The 24,397-nt window shown below is 40.4% G+C and overlaps 1 protein-coding gene across 1 annotated transcript; it reads right to left on the bottom strand.

The window, feature by feature from the left end:
• Window positions 1–7,788: 7,788 nt before the first annotated feature.
• LOC104508716 (protein SSXT-like) lies at window positions 7,789–17,753 on the bottom strand. The gene is made up of 5 exons (XM_010150431.1): window positions 17,705–17,753; window positions 16,885–16,989; window positions 13,758–13,880; window positions 10,522–10,655; window positions 7,789–8,367 (listed from the first exon to the last, which is right to left on the bottom strand). The coding sequence occupies exons 1-5, from the start codon at window positions 17,748–17,750 to the stop codon at window positions 8,341–8,343; spliced, it is 435 nt and encodes a 144-aa protein (XP_010148733.1). The 5' UTR covers window positions 17,751–17,753; the 3' UTR covers window positions 7,789–8,340.
• Window positions 17,754–24,397: the final 6,644 nt, after the last annotated feature.

The following is a 24,397-nucleotide window of genomic DNA, read 5'->3' as shown; positions in this document are numbered from 1 at the left end:
TGAGCTGAAGCACATCAGGTTGAAACTTGATAAAACAAGAAACTTTTCCACACAGAGGAAAGTCAGGCAGGGGAACGTGGTACCCAGAGAAGTCATGCAGTCTCCATCTTTGGAGGCTTTCAAGACCTAAGTAACCTGCTCTGATTTCATAATTCAGACAGCGTTGCGCAGGAGATTGGACTGGAGACCTCCTTATGTTCCTTCCAATTTGTAGGTTTATGTCATGGTTTCAGACCAGCTGGCAAACGAGCACCATGTGGTGGCTTGTTCACTCCCCCTACCCCACTGGGACAGGGAACAGAAAATACAAGGGAAGGCTTATGGGTCAAGGCAAGGACAAGGAGGGATCACTCACCCGTTATGGTCATGGGCAAAACAGGCTCGACTTGGGGAAGAAAAATCAATTTAATTTCTTACCCATCAATAACCAGTCTTACCAGTGAGGGACAAGAACACCTTCTCCCCCTACCCCTCCCTTCTTCCCAGGTTCAGCTTTGTTCCCAAATTCTCTACCTCCTCCCCCCACCAGCAGCATAGGGAGACTGGGAATGGGGGCTGTGGTCAGTCCATCACAGCTGTCTCTGCTGCTCCTTCCTCCTCAGGAGGAGGGATCCTCACACTCTGCCCCTGCTCCAGTGTGGGGTCCCTCCCACAGGAGACAGTCCTCCACCACCTTCTCCGACATCAACCCTTTCCACAGGCTGCATTTTTCTCCTGTAACTGCTCCAGCATGGGTCCCTTCCATGGGATGCCGTCCTTCAGGAGCAGCCTGCTCCAGCGCAGACTTCCTATGGAGTCACAATGTGCTTTGGACACAACCACCTGCTCCTGTTTGGGGTCCTTCCTGGGCTGCAGGGGTGTCTTTGCTCCCCCGTGACCCTCCATGGCTGTGGGGGCACAGCCTGCCCTCTCACCATGGGCTGCAGGGGAACCTCTGCCCTGGCCACCTCCTCCCGCCTTCCAGCACTGACCTGGGTGTCTGCTCAGTTGTCTCCCTCACACCCCACTCCTCTCTCTGCTGCAGTGTCTTAGTTTTCCTCTTGAATATGTTATCACAGAGGCACTAGTTGGCTTGTCTACAGCCAGAGACTGATCCGACTTGGAGCCGGGGAAGTAGCTTCTCACAGGAGCCACCCTTATAGCCCCTACCCAGCAACCACCATCCTTCACCCCCTCAAACACAATACGGTTCATGACAGACCTTTTTAACTTCTCGGAAAGCCATGAGTTATCAAAGTAATTGTAAAACATCACGTTCTCCCCTCTCTCCCAGCTGGCACTGGCGCTAGACCCTTCCATGTCCTTGCAAGTCTCCTGAGTTACATTAAGGAAGCCTTTATGGATGTTTGTGGCTGTTTCTACGTTTTGCCATCACTTCCTTCTCCTCGCTTTCCACACTCTTCCTTTACACAAACATGATTTGTTTTCCTCTTCAAAAGCTACACAGCTCTCAGATTCACCCGTGTACAGTACGGTGGATAGATGGACACTTTACCCTCTCATGACCCTATGCCACAGACTGTTGGCACCACTGCCCACAGTGCACTTTGGGATCTACTCTCCTCAAACATTCATTTATCTGGAGAAAAAGGAGTACCACTCTCTCCTGATCCCAACATCGATGTGCAGAAGATGGTGGGGAAGAGGGGCGTCCCAGTCTGGGCCAGTGATGCCAGTCAGTACAACTGTAGAAATCCATGAAGCCTCATACAAAAGAAGCAAAAACTCTTCTTGATGTAGTCACAGGCTGCTACAGAGCTAGAAATTGAGGACTCAGTGCTGGGTGAGGTTCCACGTGACTTTATGGGTCTTGCCAGGAAAAGGCAGGTTTTGTTGTCCATATTCATTGCAGTAGACTTTCCCACTCCAAAGTCATCAGCTACTAAGCAGCAGAAGCAAGCCTCTTGGGCACTCTCCCCCTCGCATTTGGTGCTTGGAAGGTGGTGTGCAATTTTAGAAACTCAGGGAACAGTTCTCTGTAGAGACCTTCACCCAGAAGTCCTGTTCCAAAACGGTAAGCGTGATGTAAATTCACTAATTCACAGCTGTCTCTTGGGCTCAGAGCCTCCTCACAGCAATGGAGAAGGTGGTCTTAAACACATACCAAAGGAGGAACCATAGATGCACTTGCCGCCCACGTGGGCAGTCCCATAAATAACTGCTATCTGCTCTTAGTCACTGACATCTTCCAGTGTCTCCGGCAGCAATTGGACCTTTGTGTCTTTGTCAGGCTTCGACACGAGCCTTGCCTGCTACCCTTCGAGGGGTGGGCATGGTCAAAAGGTGAGTTGTCATGGCTTACAAAAACAGATGATCAACACGGTCCCATGATGACAGAAACTGTAACAAATGAGAGAGCTTCTCAGTATTTACCTAAACACACAAACTGTCTGCACTCTTGACAGTCTACGAGTTACAGAGTTCCTGGACCAACATGTTGCAGAGACACAGTCAAATACACACCGGCCAGGACGACACCCTGCAGCAACTCTCAGCGGACACGTAGAAGGTGCTTCAGCCCACTAGCTCGCTCCGCAGAACTGAGGCGCATCGGGCGGGCGTACATCCTGCCGAGTGTCCGTTCAAATGGCGAGCTGCTGCCAGTGCTCACTGATAACAGGGCAGAGTATGAAGAAACCTCGGTCAGCAGGTCACCTCTACTGTGCTTGGCCCACAGACCTCAGGTCTACCCGATTTCAAACGCCGTTTCTAAGCAGGCAAAAGAACTACCAAAGCAGTCAGTTTATCTCCATGTTCCTTGCTCCTGAGATTCCTGGTTTTCTGCCTTCCTTGGTTGCTGCCGGAGAGCAGGAAAACACAAAGCAGTGTGAAATTGAAGGGGAAATAATACAGGCCATATAGAACTAAGTTTCTGAGGTAATAAAGTGTCAGCGCTGCCCTGAGAGCGCAGCGACAGTCGTAACAAGCACCAATGAACACCAGGGTCCATTAGACATGTCAGCATGCACACAGGGTACTCGTAGCAGTTACAGATACCCAAGTACCAACCGAGCATCTATTTACAGTCCTAAAATCGACCACTTGCCATCAGCCCAAAACATAAGGGGATACAACAGAAACCTTCACGCCTGCCTCGGTTTTGCTATGTTCTTGCCTTTCCTGAGCCCACACGGATGCTGAAGCAGGTGATAAATCCGAAACCAGTGCCAAGCCAGCAAATACTCTGTCATACTCAGATGGGCAGGCTCTCTGGTGCTTATAAACGGAACCCTTTTTCCCCAACAGAAATTTTCTAAATAAGGTATTTCATGATAGAAGGCAAACATTTTATCCAAGCTGGAAAACAGCCTTGGGAGCAGATAGACGTAGTTATCTAGGTGCGCAAATAAGAAGAGCTACCTCTGGAATGACCTGTACCATTGCTGGGGGGGAGGGGAGGGGGCAAGAGAGAAAGAGATACACAGACCATTAACCTTTGAGACTGACACCATATCAACTCAGCAAGAAACTACCTTAACAAGTAAGGCTGCAATCAGTATTTAGATAGAAACTCTGAGAACTGTAGCACTTGTTTATACTGCAGCCCTGTGGAAAGGAAGTCCTGAAGGCTCCAGGACAAAAGCTGTTAGTGGGAAAATGTAAAGAAGGCAACTTAACACTGGAGACCAAAAATTCTTCACTTGAGGCAAAGGTTGCTAAAAAGGTCAGGAGGTATAATTGATGCAACTTAATTTCATAAAAACAAAATGTGTATTTCTAGCAAGCCTCCCCTAGCAAATGGCATTTTTCTACACAAGCGTCTGTAACGGACCCGTGTCAAGATGCCAGCACACTTTTGGCAACACCAACTGCAGCAGGTGATCAGAATTTATGCTGTGTAAAATTAACTTTTAGATTAAATGAAAATTATGGACCAGAATGCAAAAGCATTTATATGGCAGTTCACCTACGCCACGTGTTTAAAAAGCGTCAAGGCCAGAGAATGTAACGCGGTGCTCTGAAGAGCTCACGGACTAATAACTCCAGCTGTTCCAGCAGCCTCCTTCCCAGCCCCTCGTCTCTTCCCCACCAGAATCCTGAGGTGGAAACATGCGGAGTTGCTGACGTACTGAACTACCTTCGTTTCTTAAAGACCAAGTAAAGAACAGCAAGGGGAAACCTGAAAATATTAACAATGACAACCTGGAAACAAACTCTTCTGAAACGATCATCTCTCAGGTATAAGAAAATCACACATTCTGCTAGATGAGTCAAGAATTCCTCTTGAAAAACTGTGCCACAGGAAGCTGATGTGAATTGAATGAAAGCACCTTGCTAGCTTAAAACGTAACTGTTTCACCAACTGTATTACGTGGGTGATATATTTCACCATAGTGGAGGACAAAAGACGACTTTCTGAAGAGAACACGGCCACTCCAGCTCTACATTTCAGTTCAATTCTGTAACCTAAACCAACAGTCTGTTGCTAATAATGCCAACTTCCAGGTTTCGTGGAGTGAGGTTCTAAAAGTTACGATAAGAAAACTAAACACGCTCCCAATAACACTGTCAAGACACCAAGAGAAATACCTTCCGAACTCCAGCACACTGCATAAAGCTGCGAAGCACGAGGTCTGCCATTCTTCCACAATAAACCGTCTCCTCTGATCCAGCCTAACTGTGCTCGTTCCCATGACTGCCCACACCCACGGAACACAAGTTTTACTGCACCCACCGCAGAATTTCTCCCGTCAGTTGCTCCCCTGCCATGAGTACATTGGTATTATCCCACCCCCTAGCTACTTCCCTGTATTTGTAAACATCAGCCATTCCTGCAGTTCTGTGACGGTCTTTGCATTTCCACAAAGTTTTAAGCCCTGTGTAATCCAAGTCACACCATTTCCACCTCATTTACCTACTGGAACCTGTATTCTTTTCTCCAATTCATTTGCAAAGTGTGAATCAGTGGTCCCCATAGAGCTCTGGCATAATTTGCTATCAATCCCCATAATTTTTTTTAATATTTAGCATTTATTCCTATTCCCCCACATCCTACTTCCAGTGCTTCACAGCCCACCTTACTGCATACTTTATTCTTACGGTAGCAGCTTCTCAGAGAACTTCAGGCTCTGCGAACACACGAATAAAGATCAATTCTATCAGATTACACTATCTTTTTACAGTAACTCCAGCAGATTAAGGGGCACGTTTTGGTATTCTTTTTTTTAAACCGTATCATTTAATACACTATTGAAAATCTTTTTAGAATTTAACTTACTATTTTATCCAGTTATCTATTCACTTCAGAAAGTTTGTTTGGGTTCATTTCACAGGATTTCATCCTTATCCTTCTATTTTACGATACATCAGCTGCCCATGTCAGAAAAGCAGCCTTTTTTTTTTTTTTTTTTAGCTTCTTCAGTGCTTTTGGCTGAACTGCACCTGTACTTGCTGATGTAACAATTTCTCTTCATTTTGTAAATTTAAAGTATTTTCACATTTCTTAATATCTAAAATCTGATTTTATTTTTTTAAATCACATTGAAGTGTTTCAGCATCCACTGTGGTAAGAACTGTAGAAGTACAATGATATTTTTGCACTCTAGTCCTTGCCCCTCTAATCAGGGGTATTTTCTCAAAAATGATCAGTTACTTTAAACATTTAAAGTTTTAGATATAAAACCCAAAGCAGGATGTTTTTGTTACAACATTGTGAAGCCAATTTCACTGGGTACTGTGAGCCAGCTTCTCCCTTCTACAAGTCACCCCCAGAGCAGAAAGCGAAATAAAAACAATCTGAAAAGGATGAACAAAATACGATGGCGAAAATCACAGTGCCATGATAACCAGAAGTCACTTAATTCATTGACTCCTCCTCTTTAGTCTCTGAACATTTGTATCATTTCTGTTCACATACGTGATTTCCTGTGTCAGTCCCCCTCTTAGGTCTTATTTTCTACATTCTACAGGTAAAATGCCAAATCTAACACCTTTTTTACCAGTCTGCTACTGGCTGGGTTTTATTTAATAAAGCACACTAGCTAAAAAGAACCTTGTATCTTGCTATTTCGTCCTGGTCCTGTTATGCATCCCTGCGTCTCTTTTGTTTAGGGAAAACTGGTTCTTATATAATTTTAGCAGCAACACTTTTGCACGGAGCTACCTCCTCTCAAGTTGTTCTCCTGGCATAGTATCAGAGGAATAAGGTAATTTTTGTCACCACCAATTAAAAAGTTTTACGAAACAGGACCGTTATAAAACAATTAAACCTTGCAAATGCAGTAGTCTCTAGGAGGGAAACCCTGGAGGAAATTCTGCTTATTAAAATTGCAATTTTAGTTTCCATTAAAAAGGAGAATAAGACAACAGAAGATGGGCTGGCAAGACAAATTATTTCTTAATGTCAGTTGAGCTTATTTCAAATGAGACAACGTATCTACACCAGGTTGGGTTCAACACATTTTTGCCTCCTCAACTCATTTATCTAATTCAGTCATCTTGATTATAGCCTCCCGGACCTTCATTTTCAGAGGAAGAATTTCGCAACAAACAAACAACCTACACAACAGGCTGATTACCGAACAGTTAATTCTAATTAACTTGGCTATGGCAAGAGAATTTTGATAAAGTCCTAGAATGCAAATACAGTTTGGTTATTCTGGCCAAACTTCTATAAAATAAAAACCCACAGCAGCGTCTCCAGATGAGACATCAGAGTGATAGGGATCTAATTTAAAGAAACAAATGAGAAAATTAAAATCACAAATAATTTATTCTTCCATTAGAATTGATGGAGTACAGTTTTAAATAGCAATGAAGTACACAGTGGTGGCAAATTGGCACAGAACCTACAAGCATTTCATTCATAATAATGTTCCTCATGCCATACCTGTTCAAACCTTGATGTGTATTTTTTGTAGACTTTAAGAAAACTGTTTTCCCTTTAAAAATTATGAACAAATGTCATACACATTATGAACATCAGATGTTTTTCTTCTCCCCCCCCTCGTGATCACCAACTGAAAAAAACCAAAATATTTTACTCCTTGGCTAATTTTAGGTTTTGTCCTTTATAAAAGTTTCCAGGAATTCTTGAACGCCTATATTCCTGCACAACAGATTATCCATTTATTTGCCCAATACACAGTTTCAGGACAGCGTCAAACCAACTTTTGTGTGTACTATGCTATTGATCAAGGTGCTGCCTCTACCTCACATGCAACGCTATAAGCATTAACGCAGTTCAGAAACAAAATTTGGCATTTACCTCACCAACAGGTTTTATATTCGATGTTATAAAACATCCCTTGGTCTCATCATAACCAGTAAGAAAAATGGACACGCAAAAAACTGCCCCCTTTCTAAAGATATTAACTCCCAGTTAGGAAAGTTTAGATAGGTTTTACAAGGTCTTCTAGGCTATTTTGATACATACAAATTATTCAACTAAAGGTTAAAATACACTTATACAATACAGTCCTGTCCTCCATATTCTTCTTCCAAGTTCTTTGCATATTCAAGCCAAGTAAAATTAACACTTGTCATTTTCTTTGTTATTGCAATTATTAAGAGGGATTACAGCTCGCTTATGCAAAGCTGTGACAAAACACTTGAGAAATAAAACCCAAACATTTATCTTGTTACCCAAAAAATGTTGCAGAAAGTTGTCAAACTATGTTAGAAACAATTTTTACAAAACTGCTTCACTCAGAAAAACTGTAAAGCTTAAAAAATTAATCTTTGCACAAGGCTATATTATACTGTCCTTAATTATGTTCCCATTTAGGTAACTGGGATTATTATTCTTTGTACATGAACCTATCAGTGACGTATGATACTCCCCATCTTTTTTCACCGTTATTTTTATTGTACACCATTGAGACTTGTACAATCAAGCACTTATCATACCCCAGCCTATTTTTAACAGTAGATTTCTCATCCTGCTCAGCGAGTAGTGTACTGTCTTGCATATTCACCGCATGAAAAACATAATATACAAAATATTGCTGCTGTAAAAAGTGTGCATTTCCCCTTTCCCCCTACAAAAAAAATCTGTGGAAAAAATATTAAATTCCCATAACCTTCATAAACATACAAAGCTGTTCGCACCTTTCGGTCTGTAACAGTCTATTTGACATACAGTTCTCAACTCACTGCAAATTGTTATGTCACTTATTTTCTGTCCAATATTGCCATCTAGAGTAGAGATGTGAAATCAGTTGCTGAGAATCTACAGTCTTTTAACAGTTAACCCATAAAGACTGTATACCATAAAACAGCCACAAGATTTTCCCAAAAGCTAGGTGGAATGAGAGGTTCTCATCTCAGGAAGATGTCCACAGTGCTGAGGAGACAATATGGCTGCTAATAGACATAGCCTACCGGAATGTGAGTACTTTTTCACTGTTGGTAATTTCCATACTGACCCTAAAAAAGAAATTCAAAATATACAATTAGAACACAAGGCATATTTTCCAGTATTGAAAGCTGAAATCACAAGACCATCCAAACAAACTATGATATTAAAAGGTGGAAATAAATAACAATGAATTATAAACCAGAATGAGTAAGTGGTAGAGTTTCATCTCACTAAAAATCCTTTGTGTTTTTATATAAAAGACAGATGATATGCATTTAAAGCCAGGATCCTCCTTATCCTTAAATTTAAGAGACTGCTGTGAAATTTGCAGAGCACTGTCAGAAATAAAAGACTGGAATTCCTTCCCACCTAAACTTTGAAAACAATTTCAAAAACACAAGGCCACCTAAATTCAAAGTGATTTAGTAAACGAACCTGCTTTCAGAGATACCTAAAAATATTCACATTATCAAGCATCACAGAATGGACTGATATATGTATCTCAAAAATCAAGGCACATCCCAGTGACCATAAAGAACCAGTCAACATATCCTATGAGAATCAATTATTCCCTAGATCCGATACACGGAATTATTACCCTTATTGATATTCTCCATTTCTTTTGACAGAATGTCATGTACTGCAGCAGAGGGCAGAGGTGAAAGCATCAATGCTACGTGCTTACCACGATCCATCACCACAGGGTTCAAGGTTTGCAGAAACTAAGTAGTGTGTGCTACAAAGTGAACATTCTCCAAACTGCATCCCGCCGCCAATCCATGTTAAGTACCAACGCACTAAGGCAGTATTTGAAATTCCAGTTTTATGTTGCAAAGCCCGTTTTTGCCACTGTAATACGACAATCAGTCGGAAAGAAGAGTTTCAGAACAGCTGCCAGATGAGAATTTCAGCAGCACATTTCCTTTGGGAATGGATAGTATGAAGGAGTGGAGAGGTCTTCTATAATTGAGTTTCCCAGAGGAACTCAGATTGCACAAACTGGAGGAGTAGAGCCTATCTGCAGAGAGGGTTAACCACTTCTACTGCAAAGAAAGCTGGAAGAAACTGAAACAGATTAAGTTTCCTTGACCCTGTACTTGCCACAAGCAAGGCATTTTCCTCTAGCTTACTATCTGCAGGAGGAAACTGTTAGTTCAGTGCATGAGCATTCTGTTATCTCTTAAATAATTAGAGAGCAATTGCAACTCTAAACTACCACACTGAGTTTGTTCCTTCTTCCTTGTCTTTTCCAAATTCCGTAGAAAGCAAGCCAACTGTTCTCCTTAAAAATGCAGGCAACTGTGGCTTTTCTCACTTCCAAGGGAAAGTTGTTCTTAAGTTTAACTGATCTTTTACTGACATACCAGGATTTTACACACACACCAGAACCTGAACTTGATGATAACGTATATTTAGTCTCTCTCCATATTATCTATGCCGAGGAAAGTAACAGTGTACATTTTAATGACATTTCTCAACGATCCATATTGTAAAGATTAGATCTTTACAGTTTTGTACTTCCTACAGAAAGAAAACCTCCACTTCACCCTTTAATTAGAAGACAGTTTTTTTTAGAGGAGTCCTCCACTACAACTCCAGCCTAGAGTTTCGGTGGCTCTTGTCTGTTTGTTTTAAACTTATCTTAGTAGTGACAGGAAAGAAGCAGTTGACTTTTCAGGTCCCTTCTTTCCCACGTTCAGTGTTCCTTTATACTGCTCAGAGAAAATCTGCGCAACAAACAGACTTGGTGTCTCCCCCCACAGCTCTGCAGTAGAGGGACTTCAGCTGCGCACCTGAGGTGGTTCTGCAGCTGGAGAGGAGGATTACTGGACTTGTGTTTGTGGAAAATCAAATCACTTTTACTGCAAAGTAGTAATGAAGAATAGTCCACCATGAGACTTAGGAACCTCATCTTTCACATTAGTCATTCACCACGAGGCTATGACACAGATCACCTTAATTTTTAGGGTCCAAAGATACTGCCTGGAGTGCCTCACTTTGCCAAATTGCACTAAAACTTTGCAAACTCAGAAGAGAATGACTAATCACACCTCCAGCCAAATGATTCTGGGTAACTCACCTGGAAATAAAATCCATGAGAATTGTACATACACATCTGAGAGGCCATGTCCTCAAATTCACTCGTTTAAACGTCCACAAGAAACCACGATTATCAAATGAGTGTGTAAGGTTCACAATTTTCTCATCAAATGAAAGAATACCTGGTCGTATCCGTAAGGCCTCTGCTGCGGTGGCTGTGGTGGCCCAGGCTGTGTGGGTCTGTATCCCCCATACTGCTGGCCTTGACCTTGTGGGTAATTGGGATACTGAGGTCCTGGCCCACTCTGGGAGGGGCCTGGAGATGATTAAAATGTAAATTAAAAAAAAAAAAAAAAGATTGCTTAAGGTGTTAGGAAGACAAGAATGATAAAAGCACTGAATTGAAATAAGAAGTATCACTACTGCATAATTAGGTCTTTTCCTATCTAAAAACATACCAGGGATCAGTGGTCCTCCTCTGACCCTGGAAAGCACCTTATGTGATGGGGCCCATCCTCCAACCACAGAGACATTTATTTGTATTTATATATTTGTTATTTCTTACTGACGCATGTAATTCCACCCATGAGGTCATAGGACAGGGAAGAACAAGGCAAGAAATGACAAACCATAACCATGAGCACTATCCAGGATTTGGGGAGGCACACTCTCCTCCTGCTGTACACTGCTCCTGTTCCAGAAGTTTACAATGCCAGGAGAAACCAGATGATAAGCTGTGTTTAGCATTTGGACCTTTTGAAAAGACGAGCAGCGCTGTGCTGCCAGAAGGTCAGTTCTCGCACCACAGCGTGCAGTCGCAAACGGGATGTCAGGCAAGACGTTACATGCCTAAAACGCGAGATGTGGCAAGCAGTAAATGCTATTGTGGGATGCAAAACAAAGCACCCTCTACTCCAGATTCCTCTGGTCATCTTAACTTTCCAGTCAGTTGGGGGCCGTGGCAGGGGGGTGGAGTGGGGTGGGGTGGTGGAAATCCCATTTTGGCTCCAGCTTTTTTTAGCTGTAAAAGGAAGCCGTTCTTTTGTCAACACAAACTCTTTCAGCCTGTCTACCGTTGGAAGCTGCATGTTACCACCATCAGGCAGCGCAGCCACGTTCCAAACAGGATTAACCTCATCCCTTGCTACCTTGGAAGAGACAGTGTACTGGGTATTTCAGTGATGTTCCATATGGATCTCTTGCTGAGGATCAAAGTTAGCTTTTTCAACACCACCCCTTAAAACTGGCATTCAGGAATCAAGGAACAGTTTGGGTTGGAAGGGAACTTAAAGACCATCTAGTTCCAACCCCCCTGCTATGGGCAGGGACAACCTCCACTAGACCAGGTTGCTCAAAGCCTCATCCAGGTGGGGGTGGTGGAGTCACCATCCCTGGATGTGTTTAAGAGACGGGTGGATGAGGTGCTGAGAGATATGCTTTAGTGGAGGACAGATACGGTTGGACTTGATGATCTCTAAGGTCTTTTCCAACCCAGTGATTTTATTCTATGCAGCCTGGCCTTGAAGACAGCCAGGGATGGGGCATCCACAGCTTCTCTGGGCAACCTGTTCCAGTGCCTCACCACCCTCTCCGTGAAGAACTTCTTCCTGATATCCAATCTAAATCTCCCCACTTTCAATTTAAACCCGTTACCCCTTGTTCTGTCACTACAGGCCCTTGTAAAAAGTCCCCCCCCAGCTTCCTTGTAGGCCCCTTCAGGCACTGGAAAGTGCAACTCTTGAGAAGTTCTTTCTTTTAAACAAACTAACACTTTCTTCTCCACTCCTCCCTCAGAAGAAACAGATGTGTTTTAGCGATAGTGTGATTCAGTGCTAGAGAGGGCTAGTTTCAGCTACAGGCACTAGACATTAAGATGACATCAGCCCGTATGTAACTCTTTCAGTAATTTCAGATCTATGAGACAGTCAAAAAGATAACCTGGAGAAGAACAGCTCCACAGGCTACTGCCATTCTCCTCAGGCCTCAAATCCCCTGGAGCTGTGCAGTTGCAGCCTTCTACAGTGGAAGCAAACCTTAAAGATGGATAATAATGACTGGGATCCTGATTTATTTTTGCAAATTAGAAAGCAATTAAATATTAAAATCGGGCAAGGACACTACATCCTAAAAAGTGCTGTGTTCATCTGACAAATGAAACTTGGGTTTATTTATCCATGGTAATTCTTTATAGTCAAATTCTAAATATTCAGTGACTGATTTTATAAAATAAAAATAGAACTCTAGTTATATATTCTGCTAAAAAACAGGAATTGAGGAGTATGCTATTTGGGTACACAAATTGCTCCAACAGACTTATTCATTCCTTTCCACCAGTATTTCTTAACCTAAATTTTCAGAGTAAGCCAGATTTTATTTCTTTACTTACAAAAGTCAGACTAGTGAGCTAGATGGACATTCACTCTGATCTTCATTATGTTCCTATGTTACATTAAGAATTTAAGCACATGAGTATTATTTTAGAACTATTAATTCATCCTTAACTTCCAAAAGGAGAAAACTTTCTAAGGCCCGGTGGATCCCTTTAAAACCTAACCTGGTCTCAACATAACTGGATTTAATGCAAATCTGGCATTTATCTATGTGGTAAACAAGTCAGCCACGCACTTCCTCGCATACCCACCGTGCTGGAAGTTTTAGCACTTTTAGCTGCTTAGGAGCTTAAAGGTAAGATACATGGAATTAGATTTCTGAGATTCCTTTTTATGAGATAAATATTTACAGCTTTACAATATGCAAGCCAAACAAACAAAAAAATTCACTATGCTTTTCTGACCTCAAGTTTTCAGAGGTAATACACAAAAATTACATACTACTACTTTTAATTTTCCTGTCTGGGAGGTTTTCCTTGAATCCAAAGACCACGTTTTTGGTGGTCATTTGTGGTGGAAGATTTCTCATTCCTGCGATACATCAGAAAGTTTGCACTACTAGTGCGAATTTATAAAGACAAACTCTCAAAAGCCACACTGGTAATGCTTATGTTCATTTCCTTACTGATCAGTACAAGAATCTCAAAAGAATGATTCGTGCACGCTGGATAAAATTTTAAACCAGTTTTTAAAAGATTCTCTTCTAAATGGCAAATCCAAGGATGAAAGCATGTAAATGGCTACAGAGGACAAAAGAGCAGAGTGAGCCTTTCAAATTTAGAGACACATGCTATGCGTTCTAGACACCCTCCTTTTCTGTGCTACCAGACTGTCCCAGATTACCAAAAGATCTACTTCCCAAGAGACGCTGTCTTCTACCCCTTCTTGTTTTGGCCCAGTGAAACTGCCAGCATACAGCTTTTTTTGCACCAGCCTGGCCTTTCAACCCAGTAAGACAGGGATGGAATAATGGATGAGACCTCCCTCAGTCTGTTCTGTGATTATGATCTGTGTCTTCAGGCTCTTACCATAACCCTGCTGTTGTCCTGGATAGCCTTGTTGGCCTGGATATTGCTGCTGCTGTGGTGGATAACCCTGCTGTTGAGGTGGTCCTTGATATGCATCTTGCTGCTGACCATATTGCGAGTTTCCTGTAAGATGATTGTAAGAAAGCAAAACCTTATAAAAATACCTACTTCATTTATCTTTTTTCCCCTTCTAAAATGCACAGCCAATAACACAAGAACAAAATTAAAATGCAATATTGACTCCAAAAACAGAACAAAACAAAGAAAACTCAAACCAAACAGAAGGAATTCGGCCAAACAAACTGCAGTTAAAGCCAAATTTGCAAAGTTGAACTGCAGCGTTTTCAGCATCTCTGCCAAACGAGCATTACATTTACTGGAACATCACAGTCCAGTCATAAGACCATGACTATGCTAAACAAAAAAAAAAAAAAGACAAAATTAAGGACAGCTACAAGAGCACAGACTAGCTACACAAGATCAGCAAGCTGTTTCCTAACGGCACTATAATTATACAAAATATATACACACACAAAAGATACAACTGAACCAACAAATTTACGCTTAAATAAAAATTTCCACTGAGGTAAAAAAAAAAATCTCTAGAGTGTTTTAGTCATTTTACTGTTGTTAGAAATGGCAAATTGTGGTTATATATTTTAGGTGTTTGCAAGAAATTATTCTGAACGCTTCAGGTTCCCTGCCATTTTCAAGACAGCCAGCAACTAGTATTCTACAAGAGCTTTGCATGGGAGTAAGTCATGTTGTGCAAGAGTTTTTGTTCCCGTTGTGGGTGGGGGAGGAAAGGGAATGTTTGTGCGTATGTGTGTGAAGGTATATAGATACCTCCTTCGTAGTAATGTTGTGAGGAATCCTCATAAGGCCTATCGTAGCCTTGTTCAGGATACGACGGTTGCTGATAACCGTAATCATTATGACCTACATCAATTCGACAAGAGACAGGAAGAAACGTTAATGGCCTCTGAATGAAAACCCTAAAAATATTTCATTTCTCAGAAGAATGAAAAAAATTTCAACTGGATATACATGAAAAAGATTTTTCAATTGTATTAGAGAAAGACTTAGTAATATGATTTCCTTTCATATTGAATTAACATGTGACAGGAAAAAAAAAAAGGCTTAATGCAGTAGTTTTAACAACATCACAGCAAGGGATGGTCTTAACCTTCTGATAATCCTTGTTGGGGGGGGAGGAAAAAAAAGTATTTTATCTTTCACTCAAAAAAAAAAAATGAAAGCATCTAGGCCTTTCACATGTAAATAACCTGAATTAAATTAGAATGAACAAAGAAAGCAATTATCATACTTTGTCTAACACCTGTTCTGCTGATCTCCAATTCAAAAGCATATGCTAAAAGCAGTGTGAAATATAACAAATAAAGCTCAATGAAGTTATGAACCACAGCCTACATTAAATTTTACTTTTAAGTGACAGAAAAATAACATTCTTGAGGTTTTCCTTACAAACAGAATTCCTACAAGTCTTAAGAAAACCTTCCCTCTTACATTGCAATCCTGAGTAGGGTCATTACAAACCTTCTTTTTCAGAGACTACAGGCATCTCTGATTAGAAAACCAGTATACGCCGTAAACACCCCACCTGTTGTTGTTTTTAGAACAAATATATTTTGTCTTACAGATGACCAAAATACATCTTTACTGGTAACTTGTTCAAGAAAACAAGCCAAAACTTTGCTTAAGCTGAAGTTATACCACTTATATAAATTTAGAATAAAATTTTGGAATAAAAATAAGGAAAGGAGAAAACGGTTCTAAAACTAAGTGGCCTTTATAATTAGTTCCACACCTGTACCCTACATCATTGATTGAATCCCATATAAACACATAACAATTAAAACAAGTCTTACGATATATTCTCTTTATCTCCTATAGAAGAGTAATAATGAGGTGATGATAAAGAATGAACCTTTAGAAGGAATAGGCCTTAGAAAAATAATCTGTGCTGCCACAGAGCTGCTGATGGTAGCATCAAATGGCCCTTACTACAGCAAATTGACTGTAACCATTTAAAGTTTGTATAGAACATAAAATTTCCAGAACAAAAGCTTAATATTTATGAGTTAATGCAATTGTAAAATAACTGAGCACGTGTATCTCCAAAAAAACACCACATGCAAGCTTATACAGACATGGTTTGATGTATTTTACAAATCAATTTCATAGAAATTAAAATTCAAAACAACTCATTTCTATCCTTTAACTTGCAATGAGTAGTTGCTTTGGCAATTACCCAGCTTTGCTTTGTATACATTTTTAAAACATCAACATCTACCACGCTCCGTCAACTTCGTAAGATGCCATTAAGCTGCACACATGGTTATCACAGTAGTCATGTCTCAGCATCTTTGTTCTCCCAATCTCTGCTCAGCCTAAAAACAGGTTAATTGCAACTTTTCTAACTAATAACACAGTCCAGTAGTCTTCACCACTCTAAATTCCAATAGGTGGGAGGACAGATTTATGAAATTCAAAGTTTCGGTCTTTTCTTGAAAGCACTGGGGGGACTTGTAAAGAGGATTCACAATTACAGTCTCCTCAGGGCAGGGACCACTTTATTCCTTTGTAGAAATTAAACTAAAGGCCCATACCATAGCAGTAATAACACATTTGTGCTACTTATATGAAAATTAAACATTAAGTTAAAAACCAGAGTATTTTTAGAAAACCCACATCTTTTTATCAAGTTTTCTCACTTCAGTAAAATCTTTAATAAAAGGATATTGCCCCCTCTATTACTTATAATAACGTTGTGACTGTTTTACTTCATCTCAATTATACTACATATGCTAAGGAACCCTCCATACTTTTAGATAAACCAATTACAGAACTTCATTTTGAAATACTAAAACTGTTGTTAAGAGTTTCAAATGGGAGTATTACAAACTACAAGCTTTGAGTAAATTGTAAAATTAACTAGTCACAGTAACTTAAACTATAGTAACAATTCTGAACTGGGACAGTTTTGTAAGCATGAGGTATGACATCCAATTACTATTCTTGCCTCATTCCCTAATTTTGGGCATATGACTACATTAGTATTGGGCAGGTATAGAAAATGGGAAAGTTAACATTTATGAGAGATTACCATCAGGGTAATATTGCTGGTTCATGCCTTCTGGAGGACCTTGTCCACCATGACTGTATTGGTCCCCATAATAGTCTTCCTGGCCTGAGTACTGCTGTGGTGGGCCTGAAAAACCACAACCAGTCAATACGTAAATAACTTGTTTTCTCTGTTATAAAGCCTGCTAATTTCTGATTTTAGTATGAGAAGTATTTCTCAAATGTACTCCCCACCCAAATCGTTGCATTCCAGACAATATATGTAACCTGGTTTACTTAAAAACAAATACATACGTATCTATACAGACATACACACAGTAGTTTGGCTGCACTAGATTGAGCACATATATATATCAAACTTCAGTTTTGAGCTCATTTTAGAAGCATTTGTATAACAGACTAAGGTGTTAAAAAAAAGTTATTCTTTTTCTAAAAGGACTGGTCAAAAAAAAAAAATAGAAATAAAGAGAAGCAAGATTGTGGGATATTGTTCCTTTTTTGTAACTGAGTGAATTCAGAACCAAGCAGGTACTCTGTTCCTCTTCTGTACCTACCATTTAAATATCGAAACAGAATTCTGCATCAGCATGAGATGCATAATTTTAGATACTTTTTGTCAGAAAGAACTGAAAACAAAAGAAATACTTCTCTTCACGTTTCATGGTGATACCAGTAATCTGTTGGTGCAAGAACCACCCTTAAAAGGATAACAAAAAGAGTCTACCCAAGTCTGTGACACCCAATGATTTGACTGAAGTTTAGCGTAACCAGGAAAATGAATCAAAATAGTTTTGAAGACGGTTATGTAAAATCAATACAGAAACACTGAATTGAAGTCCTACCTTGCTGCGGCGGCCTGTATGGAGGAATCTGTCTCTGCCCCATCATGTGATTTCCTTGGTTGACCTGGCCCATCATTCCCATCGGTGGCTGCTGCCCCTGGTAATGCTGGCCGCCCGCTTGCGGCATGTTGTATTGCTGGGAGGGAGGCTGCTGGTGCATCATTGGACCTGTAAAAGTAAAAGCAGCAAATGTGTCATCTGTAACACGATTTGTGCTTTAATCTTTCAACACGAACTAACATGGAAAACTCAACCTTGAAAAACAGAGCAAGAAGGGCTCCGCGTTTCTAGCGCTCTCAGAGGATTCACTGTTTCTGGGCCTATGCAAATGTAGACACAAATTACAAAATAGAACTCAGCCTAAACAGGGATGCTTTCTAGGTGATGCTTCTTCAAACTACACAGAGGATAGTTTACTCATGCACAAAGTTAACTGAAACGCCTCTATCACTTTTTGTTTTAAAAAGCATTGGCAAAGAACTTGTAAATGAAAACCTGATGGTGAAACCTTGACAAGCCACACAAAAAATATTTAACATAGTGAACTCCTTGGGGCGCAGTTTTAATACACACGTAGCTGTTGTTATAGTCCATCGATGAGCCACTTAGCTGTTACCACAAAATAAACAATTTTATTTGGCCTACAAAGACAAACCACTTGTACCAGTGAGTCAGGCCATTGCACAATAGCCATTATGCAGAAAGGCCCACAGGAATACCCAGCCTGCCCACCACCAAACAGTCCCAAGCATCCTGTAACAGAAGTCTTCTCTCATACCACGCTGCACCAAGTTTCCATGAGCCACAGGAAGAGACCAGGAGAGAATCAAGTACTGTCCATGTTCTACAAACCCAGAAAACAGGTTAAGCCTGAACTCAGAGAAATGCAAACTTCAGTAATGAGAACAGGCAGTTGAAAAGCACCCTATTGACACCATACTGCAATGAAAATTATGATTGGGCCAATTCACTATATGAGGTTGTAGGTTAGGCTGACACAAGTTTTAACAAACAACGGCTTCCTCACTTCCCCAGTAGTACTACTTCAGAAAAGTTATTCCAGCACTAAAAACACACAGAAAGAGTTATAATAAGCTAAACTTCTTAAACAGCACATTTTTATAATATATTAATGTTTACCACATAGAACATAATTTATAGTGGTGAAACCCTAAACTTGTTTTACCTTTTTAAAAAAAAAATTTTATAAACTACAGAAACAACAAGTAACTAGGTCTCACAAAAATAAAACACACCATATCAAAACGGCAAACTAGCACAGGAACTTCTTAGCCCCATCCCAGGAGAAAAAGGAAGATGAAATCCATCTGTTTTTCTATATGCTTGGATTATGCCATCACATTTAATATTTTAAAATAACTAGGTGCTAGAGCACAAGCAGAATGTCCTATGTATAAACATCAGTACTGGAAAATTACCTACATACAGTCAATACTGACAATGGATTTATATAAGGAAAGGAATACAGTCACTTAGATCCTGTCTATGTGGGGTCACGAGAGAAAGTTAAGCCAAAATAATTAATGGTATGAATTTTAAGTATGTTAGATAAATCCCATTAAACCCCCGTGCGGAATCTCTCAGTGAGAAGTAAAGTGGCCTTAGTTCTGTTAAGCTTCATTTTCCTCTGAAGACGAATATTGGCCACTCTCAAAATGATCCAGTTATGCTTCTATCCTTTGGCACGGCAGTTTCTGTGTCCCAGCTTTGAAGTAAAAAGAAAAAGAACCAAAACACCACACCAAAAGCAACAATGGTTTAAACTGAGATACTGTAATTATTTTTCACTCAGCAAAAATGTATTTCATTTTTTAATCTGCTGAAAGTAGGTAGCTGTAGGTAATTCAGATCATTCCATTTCACTGCTCCTCCGTTTGGAGGTACTGAGAAACATTAGGCAGCCTTGGAAAAAAAAAAAAAGCACCACACAAACTTGTTGCCATAATACTCCTAGATCTCAAGAAAGCTTGTTAACTAACAATATTAATATTAGTCACAATACAACGTGATAAAATGTGTTGGGTCCCCATGGTGCAATGTGGAGGTTTTCTGTTTGCTTTTTAAATTAGAACTTCATTAACGCTTTGTAGAGCCACAATGAGAATTCACTACCCTGCATCAGACTCTGCACTGTGTTAGTAACAGAGTGCCTGGCTTCCTTCCAGTTTGCTTCACATCTCTCTCTTCTTAAGAAGATACCTAAAAGAAGAACCACAGTCTCTATCGCCCCATGCAACAGAACCGTTTTACACCGTAGTTTTAAAGGGTGAGGGAACTCTGAATTTTGTTTTTTATTTTTAAAAACCAAGCCTACAATAAAGCTACACTTAGTCATCATATAGTAATTAATATGGCATAAAACTAACGTAGAAAACACCTTCACAAAACTTAAGTCAAAGACTTAAGAAAGACCATTAGTCCATGCTCTAAGACTTACTAGTATTTGTAGGGCGTATTTTTACAGTCCACTTAAAACACAGCTCTCGAAACTCCAATCAGGTCACAACAAACCACCCTTGGTGGAAGTCATGATCTCTTCCAGCCTTGGAGATAAAGACTTCACACCCAGAAGGTCACAAAACTATGCTCTGCAAGAGAATGCTCACTGCTTTCAAAAACTTTCTAAGGAAACTCTTATTTTTTTGTGAATTTCTAGAACTATTCAAAAGAGGACAAAATATCTGATCAGTACAGAGTCCAAAATGAGCCCAAGAAAATACTGTGTAGGGCTATCCCTGTAAGTATACAAGCAGACTATTGTCTTCCCAAGAAACTGTGTTAACTTTGGGAGTACAAAAGCCCTACCTTTGTTTATACTCAGAAGGCAGCCTTCACATATCAATACACTGAAAGCATTCCTGGGATACAAGCCTGAATATCCTAAGAAGTAATACTGTAGGTCCTGTGAGGAGTGCAATTTTGGTACTCATTGAACAGGCATTTGAAAAATGCACAGCATAGACACAAACCAGTCTTGCGGAGTAAGTGAAGGCATAAGGCAAACCAGACAATAGGTGAAAATTGAACTCCTCATTGAACAATTTAAAAAATACATGATCAAGTACACACAAAATTTTCCTCAACTGCTCATTTCAAAAAGTCATCTACAACTACTAATTGAAAAAATCCTGTTCCTGCTCCAGCCAGTGTCTCATAAGGAGGACTCACATATAGGGAAGAAAAGGTATGTGGATTTAAGTAAAAATGGGCTGGTACCTGATCTTCTAAACACAGTGACCCACTGGCAGCCTTCTGTCAAGAAACAACTTCAGGAAACTGACAACCTAGTTTTCAGACACATAAGATGAAGACAGAAACAGAAATGCAAACTAGAAGAGGGTCCCAGATAAGCCTAACACAGCTGAGAGCAGAAGTGCGCCGAGAATGAAGGAGCTGAAGAAAAACTTGGCAGTTTAAAAAACATTCCCTTGGCTTCGTCTCTTCCGCTGAAGCTCAGGTGCTGGTGGCAAGTGCTACGAGAGGACAAGAATAATTGCTGACACGCTTCAAAGTTCTGAAGTGAGGAACCATACTCACAAATGAACTGGCGGCTCCGCTGTTCTGATTAAAGAGCCACAGGAGCAGTAGAGTGTAACCAAAAAGCAACAGCACAAGCTATTGTTTCTTCAGTCTTCAAAAATATGTTGGTTTTGTTGCTCAGAAGAGGTCTGCTCTTCAGGCACCTCGCAACGTGCACTTGTGTCGATAGCGCAGTCTGATATACACCTCTAGAGGATCAGCAAGGTACACCACGCCAGGTTTACCATGGTAAATCTCACTGCTGAATCCATGGTTGAGTAGGTAACAAAATACATACCCAGCAATGTAACAGTCCTCAGCAAAACTTTTTGTTGTTGTTTTTCTTCATGTTTACAAGAAAATGCTTGGTTTTAAACATAAGTGATAGCGAGAACTCTTGCAAGACCTAGCTTCGGAACTCTACAATGGGGTAAAGTTAACCTTTGATTTTCCCAAGATCCTTGAGAAAAGCTACGATTCAGATGTATTTGGTCAAATGAACCAAAATTTTAAATGTGTTTTAACAAGAAGGGCAGTTTAAACACTAACTCAAAAGACTTAAAGGATACAAACTTTTTTGCTATTCCCAAGTATGATTTAGGCTGCAAATTAAAAGATAGGAGAAACTTCTCCAGACTCGCTTACTCAATATAAGTTCTCATCTCAAACTGAACAGTGACGTAAGGTGTCATTTAAGAAGAAAATACCTAGAAATAAGCCATACAGAAAAAAAAAAAAATCCTTAGTCACCAACATCATCTTTCATGTTTTACACTAGGGAAGAAAGATGAAAGAATAAGCACTGCAGCACCTGTTTACATCATCTTTTTTTTCAAAACAGGAGAACTGCAGTGTCTTCTACAGCTAGACATCCTACAAACCCAGCCTGACAGCACTTACAGCACTTACAGCATGATGGCACTTCAGAACATGGAAGCAATTTTATGTTTCTAATAGGTCAGATGGCAAAAAAATTGAGACTGCTCTGCTTTGTCCACAACATCATGGCTACTGTAAGCAGTTGAGGTATTGATACTAACTTACATGTGAATGCACAGACGGCAAAACATCCACAAAAGGTCCTCAAGCTCAGAAATTATTTTATCCTGATCTGTCATCCCTGAATAGGTTTATATTTCAGATAACATTGGATGTTCTTATCTTTACGCTCCCTTCTATATGTGGGCAGCAAAATAACAGGAAGTCGGCACCTGCCTCCTGTCTGCTGTCTTGGATCTCTTCATATTTGTAATTTAAAGAGCTCTGAAACTTTAATGGAATTTTGGTAAGTTAAATAAATGAAATTGTCATTAAAGAAAAACCCTCAGCACCAGATTTGACAATTGGTCTTCTGCAAATGACAGAATCAACATGATTATTTTCATCTAGAGTTCAATTCCCTCATCCCAAGCAACATACGATGATCATTAAATACAGACTGGGGAGTCGGGCAGCTTTGCTTCAAGTGCTTCCAGCAAGGAAACAGAATTCTAGCAAAAGGATCTCAGAAACAGCTTCTGAGATGGTGTTGTGGTTTAACATGAGCCAGCAATGGGCACTCACAGCCCAGAAAGCCAACCTTCACAGAGAGGGTGGTGAGGCCCAGGTTGCCCAGAGAAGCTGTGGATGCCCCATCCCTGGAAGTGTTCAAGGCCAGGCTGGATGAGGCTTTGAGCAACCTGGTCTAGTGGAAGATGTCCCTGCCCATGGCAGGGGGGTTGGAACTACATGGTCTTTAAGGTCCCTTCCAACCCAAACCATTCTATGACTCTACGATTCTAACCCTAGCCAGGAACTAAGTACCCCACAGCCATCTGCTCACCTCCCTCCTCCTCAGTGGGATGAGGAAGAAAAATCAGAGGAAGAGAAAAGGAAGCGCATGGGTTGAGATAAGAACAATTTAGTAACTGAAAGTAAGTGAAATAAAATAATGATACTAATAACACTAATAAAATGTCATGAAAATAACAGAAGAGAAAACAAATGATAAAACTGCTCACCACCCACTGACAGACCGAGAGGCAGAGTCAGGGAGAGAGAAAACCTCCCCTCGCCCAACCCCCAACTTAGTATACTGAGCATGACATTTTACGGCGTGAAATGTCCCTCTGGTCAGCTATCCAGGCTGTGTCCCCTCCCAGTTTCTTCTCCACCAGAAGCTGGTAACACAGGTGTAGTATTAGAAACTGAAAGAAGCCGCTGAGTTGACATAAGCATTCCTTAGCAACAACTAAAAACACTGTTATCAACATTCTCAGCACAGCCAAAGCATAGCCTCATACTAGCTACTGTGAGGAAAACAAACTCTATCCCAGTTAAAACCAGCACAGATGGGCAAGCCATGATTTCTTGGGCCTTACTTTTTAAAGTATTTGAATTCTACTGTTTGTTATCATTCTCTGACCATGAAAGATAAATTCGATATAAGAGGAATTTCCATCTAAGTTTCTGGTTCCAGAAAACTATGCTTACACCTCCCCCCGAAAAGCCCAAAACTGGCAAGACTTGAGATACTTCATCCAACAGAAATAGCTTCCCATACAAAAGAAGAAACGCAGCCATAAGAAAGGATTTTCTTCCACATTCACTCAGCTCCTGCTGCTTCCTATCTCTTTTCCAAAAGGTAGCCAATATTCCTTGCAAATGTCCCAGGCTGCTACAGTAGCTGTTTAATCAAGAGTCATCTGCAGAATCTTCCACTTAAATGCCTTGCTTCCTAAGTCCAAAATAGCTAAAATTCTTCTTTTAACTTGACCGACTATAAAAAAAATTATCATGAAAATTTTGCTTCTCATTTAGGATATTCCTGTGGCTGGCATTTTGTAAATTAGTGCAAATCACTAATGAGTACAAAGCGGAGACAGAAAGTAAATGCAACAATGGGTTCTGTTACTATGCATTTTATTTCTTAATTAGCACTTTTCCCTTTTTTCTTACTAACACCATCTGCGTCAAAGCGTGTAGATACAACAAGGTATTTTGCTAGAAAACACACAGATTTCTGCATAAACCACCCAAAAGTTAGATCAAACCTTTCTGTGGGTTCTAGTATCTTTATCTATTAAGATAGCATGGGTTTTTTGCTAAAAGTACTGGCCTCATTCAGGACACAGTAGACATTAATGAAAAATGCAAAGCCTTCGACACTGTCCC

The sequence above is a fragment of the Eurypyga helias genome, unplaced genomic scaffold (genome assembly GCF_000690775.1).
Source record: "Eurypyga helias isolate BGI_N326 unplaced genomic scaffold, ASM69077v1 scaffold1474, whole genome shotgun sequence".
Classification (NCBI taxonomy): Eukaryota; Metazoa; Chordata; class Aves; order Eurypygiformes; family Eurypygidae; genus Eurypyga; species Eurypyga helias.
Note: the sequence above shows the minus strand (reverse complement) of the source record. Positions and strands in the feature narration are given on the sequence as shown.